This window comes from Schistocerca serialis, chromosome 1 (genome assembly GCF_023864345.2).
Source record: "Schistocerca serialis cubense isolate TAMUIC-IGC-003099 chromosome 1, iqSchSeri2.2, whole genome shotgun sequence".
In the NCBI taxonomy this organism is placed as follows: Eukaryota; Metazoa; Arthropoda; class Insecta; order Orthoptera; family Acrididae; genus Schistocerca; species Schistocerca serialis.
Window position 1 is genome coordinate 76904490 of NC_064638.1, and position 20043 is coordinate 76924532.

Below are 20043 nucleotides of genomic sequence, written 5' to 3' on the forward strand. Positions count from 1 at the left end.
GTCAAGAAGGCTGTACATTCTCTTATGAAGACATAAGTTACACTGACCAACCTCCATTACTGCACTGCTCTTGTAAGTCGTCGTGTCATATATCCAACTGTCACAATCCACAGTGTTATTTGTTGGTATTCCAGCATCAAAATATTCTTGGGTGAAATTTGCATCTAACCGCTGACAAGATGACCACGTCTTTGCTGCAGTATCCCATGGAATTGTCATATTAATTACCTCAGGTGCCATAACATATGTACTATTATCCATTTCATAAGGAAGGCGGCACCTGCATGGATGTAAAAAATTGTTAACTGCTATTTTCTGTGCGGAATACAGCAACCACAATTTGACAACTGTCTCATAACATTAAATATGATAAATAAAAAAACCATGACAGATATTTCATTTTTTGTGCTGTATACTTGTTTGATGTAAAAAATTACTTTACATACACAGTCAGTGTATGTTCCTTTGCTTGTGGACACGCTAAATCATTCAATTTTTGTATTAATTGTGAAGTACTTTCCCTCACTTTCTTTGATTCTTTTTCGCTTGTGATAACAGCTTTGTGACATTAAAGACACCTTTCACAACTAATATTGTTAACAAGACATTAACAATACACATTCACTTGGTAAAAATCACAATTTTAAGTGGAAAATAAATAAGTCAAAAGTAAATGTTTTCACAGTTTTTGAGCAGAGGTTTCCTTTTTGGAAGGTAAACATAAAACAACAGCTCGTACAGGGGAATTTACAAGTTATTCTTAATCTTCAGATAAAAGAATAGTTTTTATTCAAGTTTGAGTTCTATTGTTTATTATACCTTGGATGTTTTGTATATTTAATGTGAACCATCTCACACTTAATACAAACTTTTTTACAGAAAGAAGTTGTTGTGCATGAACAAATCTAATGAACTAGGCAGAAAAAAGGGATAAGTTCTTAGAAAATAAGACATTTGAAATACTCGCTAAAAATCAAACTCATACCTCTCATACATTAACAGGCTTTGTGGGTCTAAGTGAAATACATTTCACAGTCTTTGTGGAACACCCACATCAGGTATGGTAATCTTAACACCTTATCAGCAGCAAATGCCTCAACACTCCACCAATACAATAAATGGCACAGTACACCAACAAGATATGAGCAACAAAAACTTTCTTTCATTACATTACATTATAGATCATATTTCAACATAATATATGTATGACTGTATTGCAATGAAATATTTCAGAATATTTGTAGTTTTATTACAACAGGGAGTACATAAGTCCAAAATAAGATGTGGAATACTGATAACAGCATTCATACTGCTCATTTTACTTATGCCCTTCCACTCAGTACCAGAATATGTACATTCTGACCTTTTTCATGATACAAATATAGGAATAAAAAGTTGTGTCAGTCCCCTTAGTGTGAATGCAGCTAGTGAAATACTTGGAAACACTGACAGATAGATCAAGGCAAATGGATCATCATAGAATTTTGACAAAACTCAGTAAATACAGTTCAGTAGATCTTATACAATTATACACACCATAAAAATGGACTCCTCAAATAATGAGATACAATAAGTAGACAGTGTTAAGATTTTGGGACCACAGATAGCTCACAACTTTAATGGGAAAATCCACTGCCTCGAATTAAGGAAGAACCTTAGTTTAACTATGTCTGCAGCATGCAAGACTATTGCAGTAGGTGATTCAGAAAGGAAGAAACAAGTTTATTCTGGACACTGCCATTCACCGATGACTTATGAACCACTTTTAGGGAGAAACAATGTATAGGGAAAGTATTTTCAGAATACAGGAGTGAGAAGTGTGTTATATGGATTATATCTGGTGTTAGCCCAAGAACATCCTGCATATATTTCTTCACAGAACTTAGTATTTCACCAGGAGCTTCACAATACTCTCTTTATCATTAACAATATTTCTCTACTTTGAAAAAGTAGTGAAGACAGGAAAAAACAATAGGGCCAAAAATAACCTCTACAAAGACTTCAAGCAGTTGTACACAATGGTGACATAATCATAGGTATCATAGGTAAATAAGTATGAGAGTACTCACCTATGTTTTGTTTTAGCTTGTAAGAAAACATTTGCTAGTTTGTGTGTAACACAAAATATTGCAGGCAAACAGAGGAAGAAATAAATACGCTTTTGGTAACGTCCAAACTCTCCCAAGTACTTCAAAATATCGTCATAAGCCATTTTTTCAGTATACTAATCCTGAAATAAAAGAGTATAAATAATTAGAACTCATTTGATTTTAATGCTATTCAGTCACATCACTTTATCTCCAGGGCACTCCAGACTGTTGCTTTTAATATGAACATTTGGATTCACATACATGAATATTAATACTTCATTATACACAGTCTCTCATTTACTTTGATCATCCTGCATAATTTGTTGTCCTGAAGCAAAATAAGAAAAGTATGAACTAAATGTTTTTATCTATTAGATGGACATCAACCAGCAAGATTGCCTTTCTTATAACTTTGTTCGTTACATCTTTTTTAAATATCACACTATATTTTTATAATGGAAGGAAACATTCCACGTGGGAAAAATTATATATAAAAACAAAGATGAGGTGACTTACCGAACAAAAGCGCTGGCAGGTCGATAGACACACAAACAAACGCAAACATACACACAAAATTCAAGCTTTCGCAACAAACTGTTGCCTCATCAGGAAAGAGGGAAGGAGAGGGGAAGACGAAAGGAAGTGGGTTTTAAAGGAGAGGGTAAGGAGTCATTCCAATCCCGGGAGCGGAAAGACTTACCTTAGGGGGAAAAAAAGGACAGGTATACACTCGCACACACGCACATATCCATCCACACATACAGACACAAGCAGACATATTTAAAGACATTTAAATATGTCTGCTTGTGTCTGTATGTGTGGATGGATATGTGCGTGTGTGCGAGTGTATACCTGTCCTTTTTTTCCCCCTAAGGTAAGTCTTTCCGTTCCCGGGATTGGAATGACTCCTTACCCTCTCCTTTAAAATCCACTTCCTTTCGTCTTCCCCTCTCCTTCCCTCTTTCCTGATGAGGCAACAGTTTGTTGCGAAAGCTTGAATTTTGTGTGTATGTTTGCGTTTGTTTGTGTGTCTATCGACCTGCCAGCGCTTTTGTTCGGTAAGTCACACTATATTTTTTTAGTTAGTAATCCACTTTGTCTCCTCAAGCCCCTTCAAAAACATATCACAGTGTACTAGTCACATAAACATGACATTAATAAAAATGTAACACAAAATGTAACTTGCAATAAGACACAGTGCAGGTATTCAGGGTTACTGCTGTAACTACCAAACTTATGTGTGCACCGTTTCATAGTTCAAATATGAAGGTCGTGCTTGACTTGGTCACTGGAGGCCACCCGGCCTGATAGCATGACAGCAACTGTGTAAGCAGCCTTCCACCTGTGCCCCCTGTTAAAACGAATAACAATACAGGCCAGAGAACAAGGCTCTGCCTGCCACTTGTTTGATGTCTGTACTTCGTCTCTCATGCAATAAGGTTATAATGTTCTTGGGTTAGAAAACTTTAGGGATGAGTACTGTATTAGATTCGGCATGTTCCACTTCAATCAATGGTCGTTTAAGGTTGATTTCCATGGAGGCGGTGCTTGAATCTCTTCTCGAGCAACAGCAGGTGCTGATAGTTGTTATTTCCAGTTTTGTTGACCTCATCTTGTGTGTCTCAGTTGTTGTGTCAGTTCACTGCCTTAAAAGAACCTTCAAGTCTTCCTTTTGATGAGATGTGGGAGTTATTTTCTATCTATCACTGTAAAAATACTCATATTATTGCTGCTGACATGAAGTTTTACCGTCGCCAAAACAGTCATGCAGGGGCATGGGCAGCAGAACGACATGGACGTAGTCATCATAATATTGTGACAAATATTCATAACTCCACTGCCTTCATGCCCATACTGTTTCATGCAACATGAATGGACTGCATGTCCCAAGGCTGGGAAGCATGTAACAGGTGCCATGGAAAGGGACACATTGGTTCTGTGTGTAACTGTCTTTTGAACCTCAGATAGGATGACACAAACATGGATGTGAACAGTATGTCAGCAGTGATGGTGTCTGCATGGAAGCTAAACTGAAGTGTGTATGCTAATAAACCACTGAGAATGCAAGTGGGCATAGGTGCAATAAAAATGTTGGTAATTCTTAGCCTTATGTGGATTTGGGTTCTCCCTCCCTGGCTTTAGTGTCACAGAGGCTGGTGAGTTATAATAAACAACAGATTCCTGTTACTTAGAAGATGGTGGTTGGTTCAGTAACATTCCTAATTGTGGGCAAATTCTTACACTAAAAATATGTTTGGTTTGGACACTTTTAAACTCTCTGGATTCTACACCGATGATGAAGTGCATTTGGTTTCTGATCAAGTTCCATCAACAGTAACGTGCTCACTTTGCTGGATTTACCTGGCTCATATTATGATGCAATGGTCTGCCAGCAACTGTTTTTTCTGGGTCCACCAAATACTTGTAACTTTACAAGATCAAGTAAAAGCAGAACTAGACAAAATTGTCTACTACCACAAATTCCTACCAGACACTGCTACTGTGGCAGAACCACTCCATCCATTATTATGAAAAGATGTTCCTTTCCAATAGTCCCCGGCTTATGACCAGGCATTTAAGTTGTTGAAATCTAGGCTGTTGTCGGCCCCTGGTTTTGTCACTTTTCAGCCAGGCCAGCACCTTGTATTAGCCACAGACGCATCTCAATTTGGTCTTGGCGCCATCCTTGCTCATAAATATGCAGACAGATCACAATGTCCTATCGCATATGCCTCTAAAAACTCAAATTCACTGCAACTGTGTTATTCTCTAGATAGAGAAAGAAGCTTTAGCAATTGTATATGCTCTACAAAAAATTCGTGTTTTTCTATACAGGTCTCAGTTTCACTATAACCCTTCAACATCCTTGCCAGACAAAGCTGCACATCACTTACAAGGGTGGGCTCTTTTCCTGTCATCAATTAGGAGATATATTTTTGACCAACAGCGCAAATGAAAATGCTGATGCCTTATTGTGTTTCCCGATTGGTCCAGATCCAGAGTTTTATAAAGAATTGTTTGTTTTCATTTAGACTGTGAAAGCTCAAGATGTAGTTATTGGTTCTCCTATTACAAGCACTAAAATTGCAGAAACAGTAGCCACTGATCCTGTTTTAAGTAAAGTTCTTTATTATATGCAACACAGCTGTCGGGACAAACCTCGAGGCTGTGCTTGTCATCCTTTAAGAAATTATTTTGCATTGCAAAATTATCTTCCCATTTTGGACAGAATTCTGCTGTCAACTATGGAGGTGAATGCTGTGTGTTTATTACATGTGGACCACTGGGGTGTGTCATGTACAAAAGCGTTAGCACGCATACATGGTTTTTGGTCAGGAATAGATGGGGAAATAGTGCAAGTTGATGCAGCCTGCCCACAGTGTGCCACCCGTCAGGTGGCTCCTCGTGCATCTTTGTTGCAGTGGCCAACTCCACAGCAGCCTTGGGAATGAATTCATGTAAATTTTGGAGAACCTTTTTTGAATTCCTGCTGGCTTGTTGTAATTGATGCACATTCAAGTTTCCGTATATGGTGTGTTGTCTGTCGATCTGTCTACTTCTGTAGCATCAACAATTGCATATCTGCCAAACATTTTTGCAATGGAAGGTCTTCCATATATGTTAGTTATAGACAATGGCATCCTCTTCATATGTCAGGAATCTGAAGGTATTTGTAAAAAATGTGTTTGCTATGTCACAACTCCTCCTTTTCACCCTAAGTCAAATGGAAAAGCAGAAAAACTAATATGAACATTTAAGACTCAGATGAAACAATGTATTTCAGATGTGTAACCGGAAGTGGCTCTGGACCAGTTCCTCAGTTCTTATAGGTTCCTAGATAAAGAATTCGGCAGAGTTTCTGCACAACCGTCAAGCCAAGACTCTACTACATCTGCTTTAACCGAAGCCAGGACACCCGCTCACTCCAGCGCGACACTGCTTCTGGCCTGGCACAGCTGTTTGCATTTGCCATTTTGGTTGCTGACCTAAGTGGGTGCCAGCGCTCATCGAGAGTCACTGTGGCCAATTTCTCTACATTGTATGCACTGCTGAGCAGAGGGCATTGTGACATTTTAACCAGCTATGACTCCACACGAGCGGCTGAGAAGTGGAAGCACCTCCGCTCCCCTCGCATCCTCCATCTGCCCAGCTGTCTCCTTACATTGCGGTGTGCCTTCACCTTCTCCTCCACCACTGTCAACACCTTCATAACTCTCTCCTCTACTGTGGGTGCCCCCTTCAGCTGTTGGGGGCCAAGACGCGACCCTGACATCTGCAATATCACAGCTGCCACCTCCGCCGCTGCCACCTCTATCACAGCCTGTGCCACCAGTTCAGCTGCCTTCACCGCAGCCTCCTTCATCAGGATTGGACTCAGACATAGGGACAGAAGCCATGCCAGCTTCTCCTATGCTAGCATAAGGTCTCTCAAGGGGCAGCAGGCACAGCACCTGTCTTTGCACTCTTCCAGCCCTATGCATCAGTGGCAGCATGTCACATGACTCAATAGCCAACATTTACAATGGAATAAACAGACGGGAGCACAGTGCTCACTTCTTTACAAAGGATAAGGAGTACTGTAAAATCAGATTTGTTTGTGCACTGGTTCATAGTTAGCATGTCAAGTTTGTGCTTGATTCTGCCACTAGAGGCCCAAAGCCTGCCAATATGATAGCAGTTGCATGTGCAACCTGCAGGCTGTGCCTACTGTAACAACTAATGACTATATAGGCCAGAGAGCAAGGCTCCATTGGCTGCTTGTGTGTTGTCTGTTGTATGTACTTTGTCTCTCAAGTGTTTATGTCTTTTCATGTAATAAAGTTACACAGGACTTGGGTTAGAACAGTTACGTAACTTGCCCACTTGCTGCAGTTGACAATAAACAAAAAGAAACACATGACAAATGCACACTAGTCTTTCAGTCAGGCATCTTCAGTTGAAGGCTTGTGTGAGTATTATATGCTCCAATAAAAAGAATGTGGAAATGTTATTCATCTGTGAAGAATATAAGTTAACAGAACAGAGAATTAAATTAGAAGCTCAGTTTGATTTACAGTTCTTCTCATTACTGTTTGACACTACAGTGTATCCTGATTTGTTTTAATCGAGCAACAGACTCTTTCCGTCGGTCCCAACTGATATTTCAAATCGAAGACTAGCATAGTTTTTCCTAGTATATTTGGAAGTCTTGGCCGTTATGAGGTAATTCTTACCTAAGAGTTAATGCAGCTTTGATACAATATGAGATAATCACCAGTGAGCTCTTGCTACGAATAACGAAGCTGCCACATCCAGCACTATTTGCCCTCGTCTTCTTTACCTGTAAAAATTGACAATCATGATACCAGCACATGAATAAATTATGAGACAGGATTGTTGGTCAGTCATTATCTTCAGGAATCAAACGTGTAGTACTGCCAATAGAAACATATAAAAGTAAGTAAAAGTGATACACTTTCTAACTTTCAGAACTAATAGTTTCTACCTCAGAATGGGATAGGCTGGGGAAGGTTAAAAAGTAAAGGCAGCAGATCACTGAGACCCCAGTGTGAAAGGGACCCAGCTGTAATGTGGACAAGGACAGACATAGATGATGCCTGCTCCTTCCCATTTACTATATACTCTGATCAATGTTCACTTAAATAAATACAATCTCTCTAAGATGCTGCTCAAGGAAACAAAAGACAAAAAGAAACCTCACAGTCTGAGTAAACCCCTACCACTGAGATCATTAGCAATGATGTGGTACCTTAGGAACTTGGGTCAGGAACAATACTGGTATTCATTTGGAATGATTTAATGCAATCCCAGAAAACTGAATTCAGGATAACATGTGCCCTGCTCATCCCACATGGTTAGTTAGTTAAACAGGTAGTTTCAGGCTCCATGGATTATTTTGCAAAATAAATTGCAATGATGTGGAATGAGTCATTTTACTTTCACATCACAAATTAATTTGTGCATATGTCTACATGCTGAACATTTGTAAGTTATGCAAAAAAGAAAAAAAAAAAAAAAAAGAAAAAGAAACAACCACACAAGGGATTTAGTAATTCCTACCCACCACCTTCTGCATAATACAATAGTGGAAATTCTTCCACAGAATAGAACAAGTTGTCAAGGAGAAACTATAACAATTTGTTTTCAAATTTTGCTCTGCTGTCTGTCACACACTTTATATCACTGGGTAAATTAGAAAAAAATTAGTTGTAGCAGTGTGCACCCCTTTTCCTGCTAAAGATAATCTTAATGCAGAGTAATGATTGCCATAGGCTACGAACTAAAATATCTGTTTCCAGAGAGTACAATGTAAAAAGATATACACTGGATTTTTTTCCCTACATGGGAAACTTAACAGGTTATGTCCAAAAATAACTTTCGCTGTAACAGACAGGAACTCTGGGATCCTTTCATCTAAATTTGTTTTTGATGCACATTGATCTTGAAATGATCATCATTACATGAAAGTATATAGTGATTCAGTAACATGGTGAAATACTATTCACATATTATTTTTACAAAATGTCTCCCCCATGGATACATTTTTAGATAATGCTGGCTCTCTATCTTTATTTTTCTTCTGAAATATTTTTGTGTTTACCTGATTATTTTGCAGTTTCAATCTGTCATCTCATATCTTTTCCCCTCTCTTTTCATTTTTCCTTTCACCATTTCTTACAGTTCACAAGCTAATAAGCATTCTCTTCTTAGACAGTATCTTAGCCAAGTCCCCTTTCTTCTATGGTATATGGCCATTTTCATCAATCCTGGTTAGCAGGCCTTGTTATTAACTCTTCTGTCTCACATATCTTTTCCGTCATCCTCCTCGTCCTCATTCCAAAAAACTCTAATCTCATTTCATTTTCCTTTATCATCTATGTCTCTGCTCCATATTAAAATTCACCATAGGTTTGGTTGCACACATCTTTCTGTGAAACACATGATTCCCAGTTGCAAGTCTAGTTTTCCTTTCTTGACTGTGTGTCATGTTCTTGTTGACTAGGATATATTGGTATTTGTTTTATTTGCTTAATTTACTCCTGGACATTATTGTATTTAACTACCTTCCCTTTGTCACAAAGATAGTATTCTGGCTTTTCTTATTATTAATTTTCATTCCAGCTATCATGGTGTTCATTATCCTACTTTCAGCTAAAAGCACCATAATGTCATCAAACTTAATGCATTAAAACCTTTTACCAATGACAGATACTCCTGTTCCCATAAAAACATTTTTTACAGCCTCCTTTGCTTATATTAAACAGAGTTTGAAATAAATAACACACATGTCTGATTCTTCACCCCAGCAGGCTTTCATTTGTCCTCATATCTCCTATCTGTACCTTCACTTTTTGCTCCATTTTCTTCATCAATCTTCTTTCCTTCCAAATCAGGTCATCTCTCAAAATTAATAAGATTTTATCCCACTATATCCTAAAAATTCATTTTTAAGTAAACTGTTACTTCTTATTCCTTATTATCTATTACGTAACTCGAACATTCTTTCTATGTTCTGTATGTTCGATATTCAGAAGTTTATACCATATGCAGTAATCACGAGAATATATGCATAATAAGTTACTATGAGGCAATTACTATTAACACACTGATACAAGTACCCTTAGAGTATGCAAATGGAATTCTTTTTGCCGTCATTATTATATGTTCGCTCCATTTCAGGTGTTTGTCTATAGTCACTCATCAAAAATCTGCATTAGTTTTACATCTTAACAAGTCAATGTTTAAATATAATACAGTTATTATTTTTGTTTGTATAGAAATTCATGCTGTTGGTCTTCGTTATGTTCATAGTCACTCTATTCTCCTCTGACCACGTGTTTACATCTTTTAGTATGTCATCAGTTGCACTCAGCAGTATCTCTGGAGTCTTATCCATGATTACTATATTGCTGTTTTCAGTGAACAGAATTTTATCTCCCATCATGATACTTTCTGGGAGGTCATTAATATACCTGTAGATGAAAAATAGAATTGGTCCAATATAATCCCTTGTGGACTCCTATGTTGATATGTGAAATATCATCTGGTAGATTCTTCCCTAACACAATTGAGATTTCTATGAGTGGAACTACCTCTTTGCTACTTAGCTAATGTCTCCAGTTTATGGTCTACAGTACTGAACACCTTGGACAAATCTTAAAAAAAAAAAATCCTGTTAGACAGTCTCCACTATCCAGGACCTCAGTTGTACTGCTATTGCTGCTTCTGTATTACTGCCCTGTCTGTGTTCACACTGTGATTTCATTAGCAAGTTATATTACTAAGGAATTCCATAAGTCCCCTTTTCTTTCTACCATCTCTGAAAATGAAGATAACAGAGATACTGGTCTATAGTTTTCTGTTTCAGTATCATTTTCTTTGTGTTCTCATAAAACTCTGGTTAGCTTTTAGTATTCAGTACAGGTACCTATGCGGAATGATTCTTTTATAATATCTGGCAAGGCTTCTTTTTACTATTTTTGATCTGCACACAACATTTCTGACTTCCTGCTCTGCTGCAGGTAACATGGCACTGAGTTTGCTGCGAAGCTTCTAGAATGCAATGTGCATGATTCCACAAAGCTTTGCCATACTCTTGTTCCAATGCTGCTGAAGTAACTGTTTACGAAATTGCCCAGTTTCCTGAAGTAACAAATTAACATTCCTCTATCTGTTTTTTGAAATTTATGTTTAAAACAGTTTTTTCACCACTTTGAAATTGTATCAATCCCTGATTGAATATTTGTGGTTTTATCAAGTAGTACTTCATCATACAAAGCTGCATCATATGCAAGGAGTTTGAGGTTACTATTATTATTATTTGGCATGTCATTACGATCCAATGCGAACAATAAGAGTCCCAACACACTTCCCTGGGGTATGACTGCAGTTATTTCCACATCTGTTGGTGACTGGCCATCTCAGATCTGTTCTGAGATAATCCTATCCTCCCCCCCACCCCTCCTCCCTCACAGGCAGAACTGCCAAAGCGAAGCTGCCTCATTTCTGTAAAACTATAATTTTGAAAGTAGGTTTAATAAATGTGATGCACTACTGATAAATATTAATTGAATGAAAAACTTTGTACACAACACAGTAAATGTGTCAATGTATGAGAGTAATCCAATAAGTAAGTTTCCCTGTTTTATTTCTCTAGAAAATAAACTGTACCTAAGACATGTGATGGCTGGCAAGCTCAACTGATATGTGTTGTCAATGCTCATACCAGTTTATGATGCATACCACACAATCTTGCCAGTACACTGCCAGTTAGCATGGAGTGACCACTAAAAAGTATTCCCGATTGAGGGCTGCCCTCTGTCATTAATTTTCGCACAGCAAGACAACTGACCACTGTCAATACACATCAGGAGTTAACCTGTGTCTATAGAACAGGCTGTATGAACATTAAAGTGGGGATGAGGCCTGGGTCCATCATTCGACTCTGAGACAAAACGCCAGAGTATATGGAAGAAACCTGGCGAAAGTGCCCAAAAAAAAAGGCAAGGGTCATACATTTGGCAGGAATGGTCAGGAGGTGTTACTCATTCACTATCTGCCTCGAAACACCACAATGAACGCCGAGGGGTACTGTAATGTCCTGCAAGCTGGCATCAAAAGAAATTGTCCTAGACTTTTGTCTCACTCAATTTATGACAATGCTCGGCCTCATGCAGCTCGAATGACCCAAGTGGATCTCGGAAAATTCAACTGGGAAAGTTCCTGCATCCTCCATACTCACTGAATCTTGCTTCAAATGTTTTCACATTGACTGACACAAAGGTCATCTTGGAGATAAGTACTTCAACACCGATGAAGCCACATCAATAGTGAACAGCTGGTTACGTGCACAGGGCCCGACCTAGTACAATACTGGTTTGCAAAAAAAATGTGTCGTGTTACCAAACATGCTTGGAAAAACGTGGTGACTATGTAGAAAAGTAATGGAAGAACTGTACAATATCAATAAAATTATTTCAACGTGATAAATTATGTGTAGTGTTTTCATAAGGGAAATTTAATTATCAAATGCCCCTTGTAGTAAACTGTACAAACTTTCTAAAAATGGAGGTTAGTGTACATTAGTACAATGTATAATAAACGACAGATTCTGTTGTTCCCCATAAATTATTAAATGTGCATAAATTGCAGGTGACAAGTAAACGAAAATGAGCTATAATGAAAAGTTGAGGAAATGTCCCTCTTACGTTTGTTTCTACGTGGGTCCAACTTATGTGAACGGAGTATAGCTGTCTACAAGCAGAACGACTAACAACTCGACTGTGGTGTTAACAATCAGTCGTCACAGAAGGCTTATTCTTCAATTCTTGGTTATTTACATACCAGATCGCACCAACCAAAACTTGGGAGCCACAGAAGAAGTGATGGGAGTGGCAAATGTATTACACATCGGCTCCACTTTCTTTGCTTACGTCTTCCACTATCGCATCTCCCTTCAGTCTTCAGTCAACAAAAAAATGGGAGGCTTTTGGCCAAATAGCATATTTGCTGCAGCAACTGCTTACCAATCTTAGTGATCCTACAACGTCGTAGCGAAGTAGCAGCAAGAATTCCCCCGTTGAATACAGCGTGTGCTGCACAGGCGGCAACTGTTTGCACCGGGTGCATTGTTGCCACATAAGCCACGTTAGCGATAGACGTCTGTTCGCTAGTAGTCATTCCTTTATGATGTTGTTTGGATGAAATGACACCTTGACAACAGCTTGGGTCACCGTCACGGGCTGATGAACATAATCTTTCTTGTAGGAAGGAGATAGGGGAACGATGGTCACGAGAAGTCAAGTCAGTTTTTGCGTCCCTGCGTGCTTCGCTGGGACCTATCTCGCCAACCTCTCGGTTTGTCCCAGCTCCATCTATAACATGCCGCATCCTCCCTACCGAAATCAGTCAAATTTCGTTCGATGCCCCACATGCCATTAATGTGCACTGGTATGCTACTGAGTCAAATGCTTTTTGGAAGCACAGTCTATCCTCCACAAATGAATATCGAAGGTTGCAGGTGAGTATGAAAGCAAGTGGGTCGCGATATGTTGTGAATAATGGCACAGTTTGACCCTCGTATCGGCGGAAATGTACACGATAAACTTGCCGTCTCAGTCATACCGCAAGTATTGGTCGAATTTAGCGCCTGTATGTAGAATGCGTGCGCTGGCGCTGGACCTGTTAGCAGCGCGTTTGTCACAACACAACGTGTTGTTCACGAACTTGTTTATATTTTAGCAAGTCGAAGTCAACTCATACAACCAATTAGTCACATGTTAGCATTTGTGGAGTTCTTAATTCCGCCTGCAGTGCTGACGAGATGGCAAGCTACGCTATCACTCGAGGCGCCAACCGCCACATCAGTGTTTACAAACACGCTGATAACCATAACTGAGCTAAGCACGAAGCATCAAGAGCAGAGGCGTAGCTACCACCGAATCAATGATATAGGGGCCCTGGGCTACGGGAGCCCAGACATATGTTACCACAAACTCGTAAAATGTTTTCCACAATCTCCCTCAGGGTGAACGCTTAAGTCTTAGGCTGTACCCTAAACCGGGCGCCCAAATGTTGGCAACACTGATCGTCTCAGATTTCATGCGGCGCTCGTCAGCAGACAAAATTGATTACAGTATGCCTCCTTTCCAGTTGAATGAGAACATTTTATACGCATTTATTTCAATCCGTTCACGCGGTTCATGAAGTTCAGACGTTGCAAATCTAGTGATTCTTATTTTTTCGTTTGTGCCTGTTTCCTGCAGTTTGGCAGGGTCAGCATGGTTAATCGGATTTGGCAGTGTTAGTGGAAGGGGTGGCCGGATGCCCTTCGTGCCGCCACCCCGTACCCCCCAGGACGAAATTAGTGTACCCCATCTGTCTGCGACTAGTGTAATCCATGTAATCCATAGTGCGAATGTGTTCAAATGTCTGCGAGCCGTGTAACTGAGGCGGGATGTGAGGATCAGCCCGGTATTCACCTAGGGGGATGTGGAAAACCGCATAAAAACCACATCCAGGCTGGCCGGCACACCGACCGTCGTCGTTAATCCGCCGCGCGGATTCGAACCGGGGCCGGCGCGCCTACCCGAGTCCAGCATTAGCGCTCTTTTTTTTTTCACTAGAAACGGTAACAAAAATGGCTACAATGAAATGACATAAATAAGGTGACAGATAATTGCAGTCATGAATTACAGCATTCAAAAAATGAGTCTTTAGCAGTAGCACAATTTAGCACCTTCACTGTCACCTTCAACTGGTGGCAGTTCAGCACGGCACATTTCCTTCTTCTGCAGCCGGTGCCTCATCATCATTTCCCAGACCCAAATTAATCATTCAGTAAATCCTTCATATGTGTTCTTTCCAGGGTAAATTACATGGACAGAAGAGAAGTCCCGAACAGCGACATCGCAAAATATTTCACTGCCTTGTTATTTTTGTCAGTTCCAGCCTTCTAAACGCATCTATAGGGAGTTCTAGATCTTCCTTTATATCAGACACCAGATGTTTCTCGCCATATTCTTGTATCTGCTGTACTGCTGATTTATTTTTCATGTGTGACTTGCAGGTGAGGTTAGGGTCAGGAACGTGACCCAATCCATTCCCTCTCTACCAGGAATCCAGTTCCTAACCTATACCCATTCGGTTGAAGACAATTCGGAGCATGTTACCATATTTCTTATTGTGATTCTGATATTTGAGTATTTTCTCGAATTCATTTTCCATATACATCTTGTATTCAATATGTTCATCGCTCCCAATATTATTAAAACCATAACTTGTATATTTGCCCATTAACCAAATCACTGCGTTATTTTTTGCCTGAGGGTAGTAACTTTCCTCTGGTCTGAAGAAAATGTTAGTCGGTACATTGTTTGCTGAAGTTCTTGTTATTTGAGCAATTTTCTCCCTGGTCCACCTCCAGTTGATAATCCGATCTCCTTAAGTGTAACGATGAGGCACACTATCAACGAGGCTGCATTTGCTGCAGAGGTTTGTGTCACTTAAACCGACGGCAAAGAGGCGCTCATTAGTGCTGATGATGTTATTGACTACCTTGTACCACGCTGTTCTCACGTCAGACGAAAGAACATCACTACTGACGTTTTTCCAGACCACATTCCATGCTATTCCAGCATATTTGGTTTCTATGTTATTTTTCCTTTCATGTTTCTGTCTTTCAGCTAAAATCGCCTTTGCAGTAACGTTTTTGGAGTTTAAAATCTTTTTGCTGAGATAACTTAGTTCAAGATAATACTCCCTAATGTGTTTCAGCTTAAAACTTATTTTTTGTATATTTATCGGCGGCTCTACACTTTCTGGCCTGACAATATCGTATAGTTTTGCTGTAATGCACCCTGGATCATTACACATTATGCTCCATGTTCGTTTGACATACAATGCCATCGCTTTAGACTTGATGGCGGTTAGACCCATTCCTCTCGGCTAATCTAGTGATTATTTGTTCGTTAATAAGTTTAACTGTGAAAGAAAGATAGATAATCCCAATGGAGTTAATGAAAAGAAGAAAGAAGGAGGAAGTTATAAAGAAAATACCGAAAAGTCTTCATTTTTTCAGCAGTCAGATTCTGTGAGTGATTTACTTTGTAATGGCACTAAAAACTTATCTACCTCCACGGAAAAAAGTACTACTTGTTTATAATTTAGGTCCCGTTATGTAGCGTTCTACGCTGCGTAACGTAGAACTCGTAAGTATCATTACATGTCGCCGGGGAAATGTACAACATAAATAATTTTATTTCAATTATGGTTACAAACCGTGGGGTTTGATGAAGGGTGCGCATGCGATGCATGTCATGTGAGAGTAGCAGCGTGTGAAAAGTTGCATCTAGGTGTATCGTCTAGGCGAATAAATTGCACGAGGTAAATACATCCGAGCAGTGTGATCGCTAGATTTTACACAAGCAGTACGTACCTTTAGAAGCAAATACATTCCACAATTTTATATTCACAAGTTTTCCCACATCAGGTGTACGTATATGAATGTTTAAATTTACGCGCTTCATGAAGAGTATATTAATTAAAATAAGTTTTTTATAGTACAAAAGTAACAAGATAGTGATACAATTAATTTGTTTACAATAATGAGCTTATATCAGGAAGATATCCCTCCCAGCCAACACATTTGGTGTGGAAACGACAATGAAAAATAAAATCAGTCAAAGTAAATTTCATTAAGTACACATTTAATAAAATAAAATTTGAATCAGTAAAGTACGGCATTACTGTTAAACGTCGTTAGCGCGAAATCGCTCAAGACGATCTCATGATTAACGCGCAACAAATTTGGTCCAGGCAAGAATACATTACTTCTGATTGCAAATTTTATCGGTTAACACGAATTTCGGTTAAGACGAACTCTTTTTCAGTCCAAAGCGTAATTTAAATTTCAATTTAACACAAACTTTCAACGTTATAGTATTTTTTTCCTAAATGAATCAAGAAATGTAACTACAGAGCTAACTACCCACTGTTGACTCGTTTCTAACGTATTGAAGGTCGGGAGCCGCAATTATCAGCGTGTATGGTACATTTAACCAAAGGTTACAGATATTTGCGCTTTGTCGCGCGCAATGAAAACAAAATAAGAGCTGATACCTCCAATAGCAAAAAAATAGTTACCTGGGAGAACTGGCCTAATGGAAAATTCTATAATCGAATTTTTCTAGTAAGATTGATGAATTTATAGATTATAGGTTCGACGAAAACGTCTGAATCCGCGATATAAATTCCAGGATGGTATGTTCGATGAGTTGACTTTGCTGGTTACATATTCCCCAAGACCATTAATTTCGTCTTAAAGCTGCTACAAACATTTATTTCTAATTTTGATGCGTCTTGGAAAACATCATAGATCAATATGCTTGCATAGTATTTATTACGATGTTCATTTGCCACGAATGAAGAGTATGAAAAGCGGCGCGAACTGAGGCGTCTTGTCACGGGCTGGGCGGCTTCCCCCGTCGGAGGTTCGAGACCTCCCTCGGCCATGGGTGTGTCCTGTCCTGAGCAAAAGTTAGTTTATTTTGTTTTCTTAGATTAAGTATTCATATATTTGAAGGTGTAGTGTAGCCGTGTCCGGTAACTGCAATTTATTTAAGTTTCTCTAATGGATAGATACGTTATTTTAATATTATTTGAATATGGAAATATTTTAAATTCTTTTGATCATTTTATCCGCATTTATTGTATTAGCTGTGATGTGAAGAATTGTTGTGTAAATCGTAGACATAAAAGCGCAGAGAGCGATATCGATAAAGTAACAACTGTCAAGCAGCAATAAGCAGTGAGGAAAAGTCGGTGTGTGTGTGTGTGTGTGTGTGTGTATTTATGTGTGTGTGTGTGTGTGTGTGTGTGTGTGTGTGTGTGTGTGAGAGAGAGAGAGAGAGAGAGAGAGAGAGAGAGAGAGAGAGTGGTGGGACGCCGACGATTGAGATTACAGTCGCAGTGTGTAATGAAGGTTGAAGTGATCATTACGAACAGAAAGATCGTATGGTTTGACTTTTACTAAATGGACTGCTATTGACAATGCTTTCGCGGTAGACGTTACAGTTATTTGCTACTGAATGAGAGAAATTGTTTTTACATTTAATTGCATCGCGGGAGCCAAGGTTTCATAAAACTGCGTATTGTATTTGTCTTTTGAATGAACTGCCGAGTGTTTAAAACTGTAACTGTCGTGATGAACATAATTAAAACTGTGGATCAAGTGCAAGAACGGTTTTACTGACTGATTTCGCGATCGCGGTAGCCATACGCAAACGTGACTAGCAGTTATATCGCGGTGGGAAATTATCACGAACAGTGTATAAAGTTCTGAAACGGGAACTACGTGTTTATCGAGTAATAAACGCTTACATGCTAAGCCTTGATTATCACCAACGATTACGTCTTCAGCCAGTTGCCTGTTAAACACCATTGCAGATGACTGTGCAGCATAACCGAGAAGAAACTTCATCGGCATACTTCACTGTCGAACTAAAACGAATGGAGATGCCATAGTAACTTTACCTGCAACACACAACCCGTCATCTCAACACGCCACCACGCCTCTCCCTTAACCGTTGGCTACGTAAATAACACAACTATTAATTTTCTATGTAGCTTTGTTAACCCACCGTTAATCATTATATTCCTCGTTTATATAAACTATCTCTCTTTCAAATTAATACTGTATTTTGTATGTCTTTACAGGATATGTGTTGCAAATGTGAGTGCACTGTTATTTTCAAAATGAGTTTGGTGCGCTCGCGCGCGTAAATCGCGACGTCCGGCATTAGTTTCTGGGCGCGGACCATGCTATTGGTGTAAGCTTCGCGGCGAGGGTAAATTGAATGTGACACCTGTCAAACCACGCAGCCTATGTTTACATCGTACTTAAAGTCATGCTACAACACTTTGACGGACAATAACTTGGTTGTTGACGATTACATGGATAAGTGAATGGATGTATACGGGATTAGTAACAGAACTGTATTTCATTTACATAATTTAGTGACACATTCTCCACATCCACACAGTTCGAAAATAAAACTAGCTCTGGGGCGAAATAATCAGACATCAAATCAGTTACGTTATTTCTAACAAAACCTCGTGCAAATACATGGTCTATAATCTCGCAAAGTACGCCCTGGGAGCCGTTTTCTACACAACGTGGGAAACAACTGTTTCAAAACTTGTACAATCTGTTAACGGTGAACTTGAGTTGCGACAAAGTCCTTGGCGGGTTAATGTACGGTGCGGCATTATGGGAGGAAGGATAATTGGCCCCCGGTTAATCGATGGCAATCTAAATCGTGCAATCTATGCTGATTTCCTACGTATTGTTCTACCGATGTTACAACAAGATGTTTCACTGCATGACAGAATGGCGATGTACTTCCAACATGGTGGATGTCCGGCACATAGCTCGCGTGCGGTTGAAGCGGCATTGAATGGCATATTTCATGACAGGTGGATTGGTCGTCGAAGCACCATACCATGGCCCGCACGTTCACCAGATCTGACGTCCCCGGATTTCTTTCTGTGGGGAAAGTTGAAGTATATTTGCTATCGTGATCCACCGACGCCTGACAGCATGCGTCATCGCATTGTCAATGCATGTGCGAACATTACGGAAGGCGAACTACTCGCTGTTCAGAGGAATGTTGTTACACGTATTGCCAAATGCATTGAGGTTGACGGACATCTTTTTGAGCATTTATTGCATTAATGTGATATTTACAGGTAATCACGCTGTAACAGCATGCGTTCTCAGAAATGATAAGTTCGCAAAGGTACATGTATCACATTGGAACAACCGAAATAAAATGTTCAAATGTACCTTTGTTCTGTATTTTAATTTAAAAAGTCTACCTGTTACCAACTGTTCGTCTGAAATTGTGAACCATATGTTTGTGACTATTACAGCGCCATCTGTCACTAAGCGAAAAAAGTGGTCCAACTAAAACATTCATATTTCTTTACGTACTACACGAATATGTAATAAAAAATGGGGGTTCCTATTTAAAAAAAAACAGTTGATATCCGTCTGACCTATGGCAGTGCCATCTAGCGGGCCAACCATAGCGCCATCTGGTTTCCCCCTTCAAGCTAGACAAGTTTCGTTATTTGTAGTTTTTTCGTTTGACGCTTATTTCGTGAGATATTTGGCCCGGTCACGATCAATGGACCACCCAGTACATCCCGCAATGATCACGATGAAAAAATACAGAAATTCGAGCTAATGCAGAGGCTTGCCGACAATCATTCTTCCCACGCCCCGTTCGCGAGTGGAACAAGGAAGAGGGGCACCAATTAAGTAGCTTTGGCCACACAGCGTCAGGTGGCTTGCGAAGTATTGATGTAGATCGTGTAGCTGTGGAGAAATGTTCACAGTTAATATTTGTTTACAGAGATCGTGGCGGAAGTTTATCGCTCACTTGTATTTTTC

At 39.5% G+C, this 20043-nt stretch overlaps 1 protein-coding gene across 2 annotated transcripts in view; it reads right to left on the minus strand.

Annotated features, from left to right (window-relative positions):
* LOC126462038 (organic cation transporter protein-like) overlaps positions 1-20043 on the minus strand; it is a 185962-nt gene that overhangs the window by 32386 nt on the left and 133533 nt on the right. For both annotated transcript variants that reach the window (XM_050096045.1, XM_050096044.1), the window contains exons 2-4: positions 7304-7410; positions 2070-2230; positions 52-280 (exon numbers count right to left, since the gene is read on the minus strand). In XM_050096045.1, the coding sequence (XP_049952002.1) occupies positions 52-280; positions 2070-2212 (372 nt within the window). In that variant the 5' untranslated portion in view covers positions 2213-2230; positions 7304-7410. The remainder of the gene's footprint in view (positions 1-51; positions 281-2069; positions 2231-7303; positions 7411-20043) is intronic.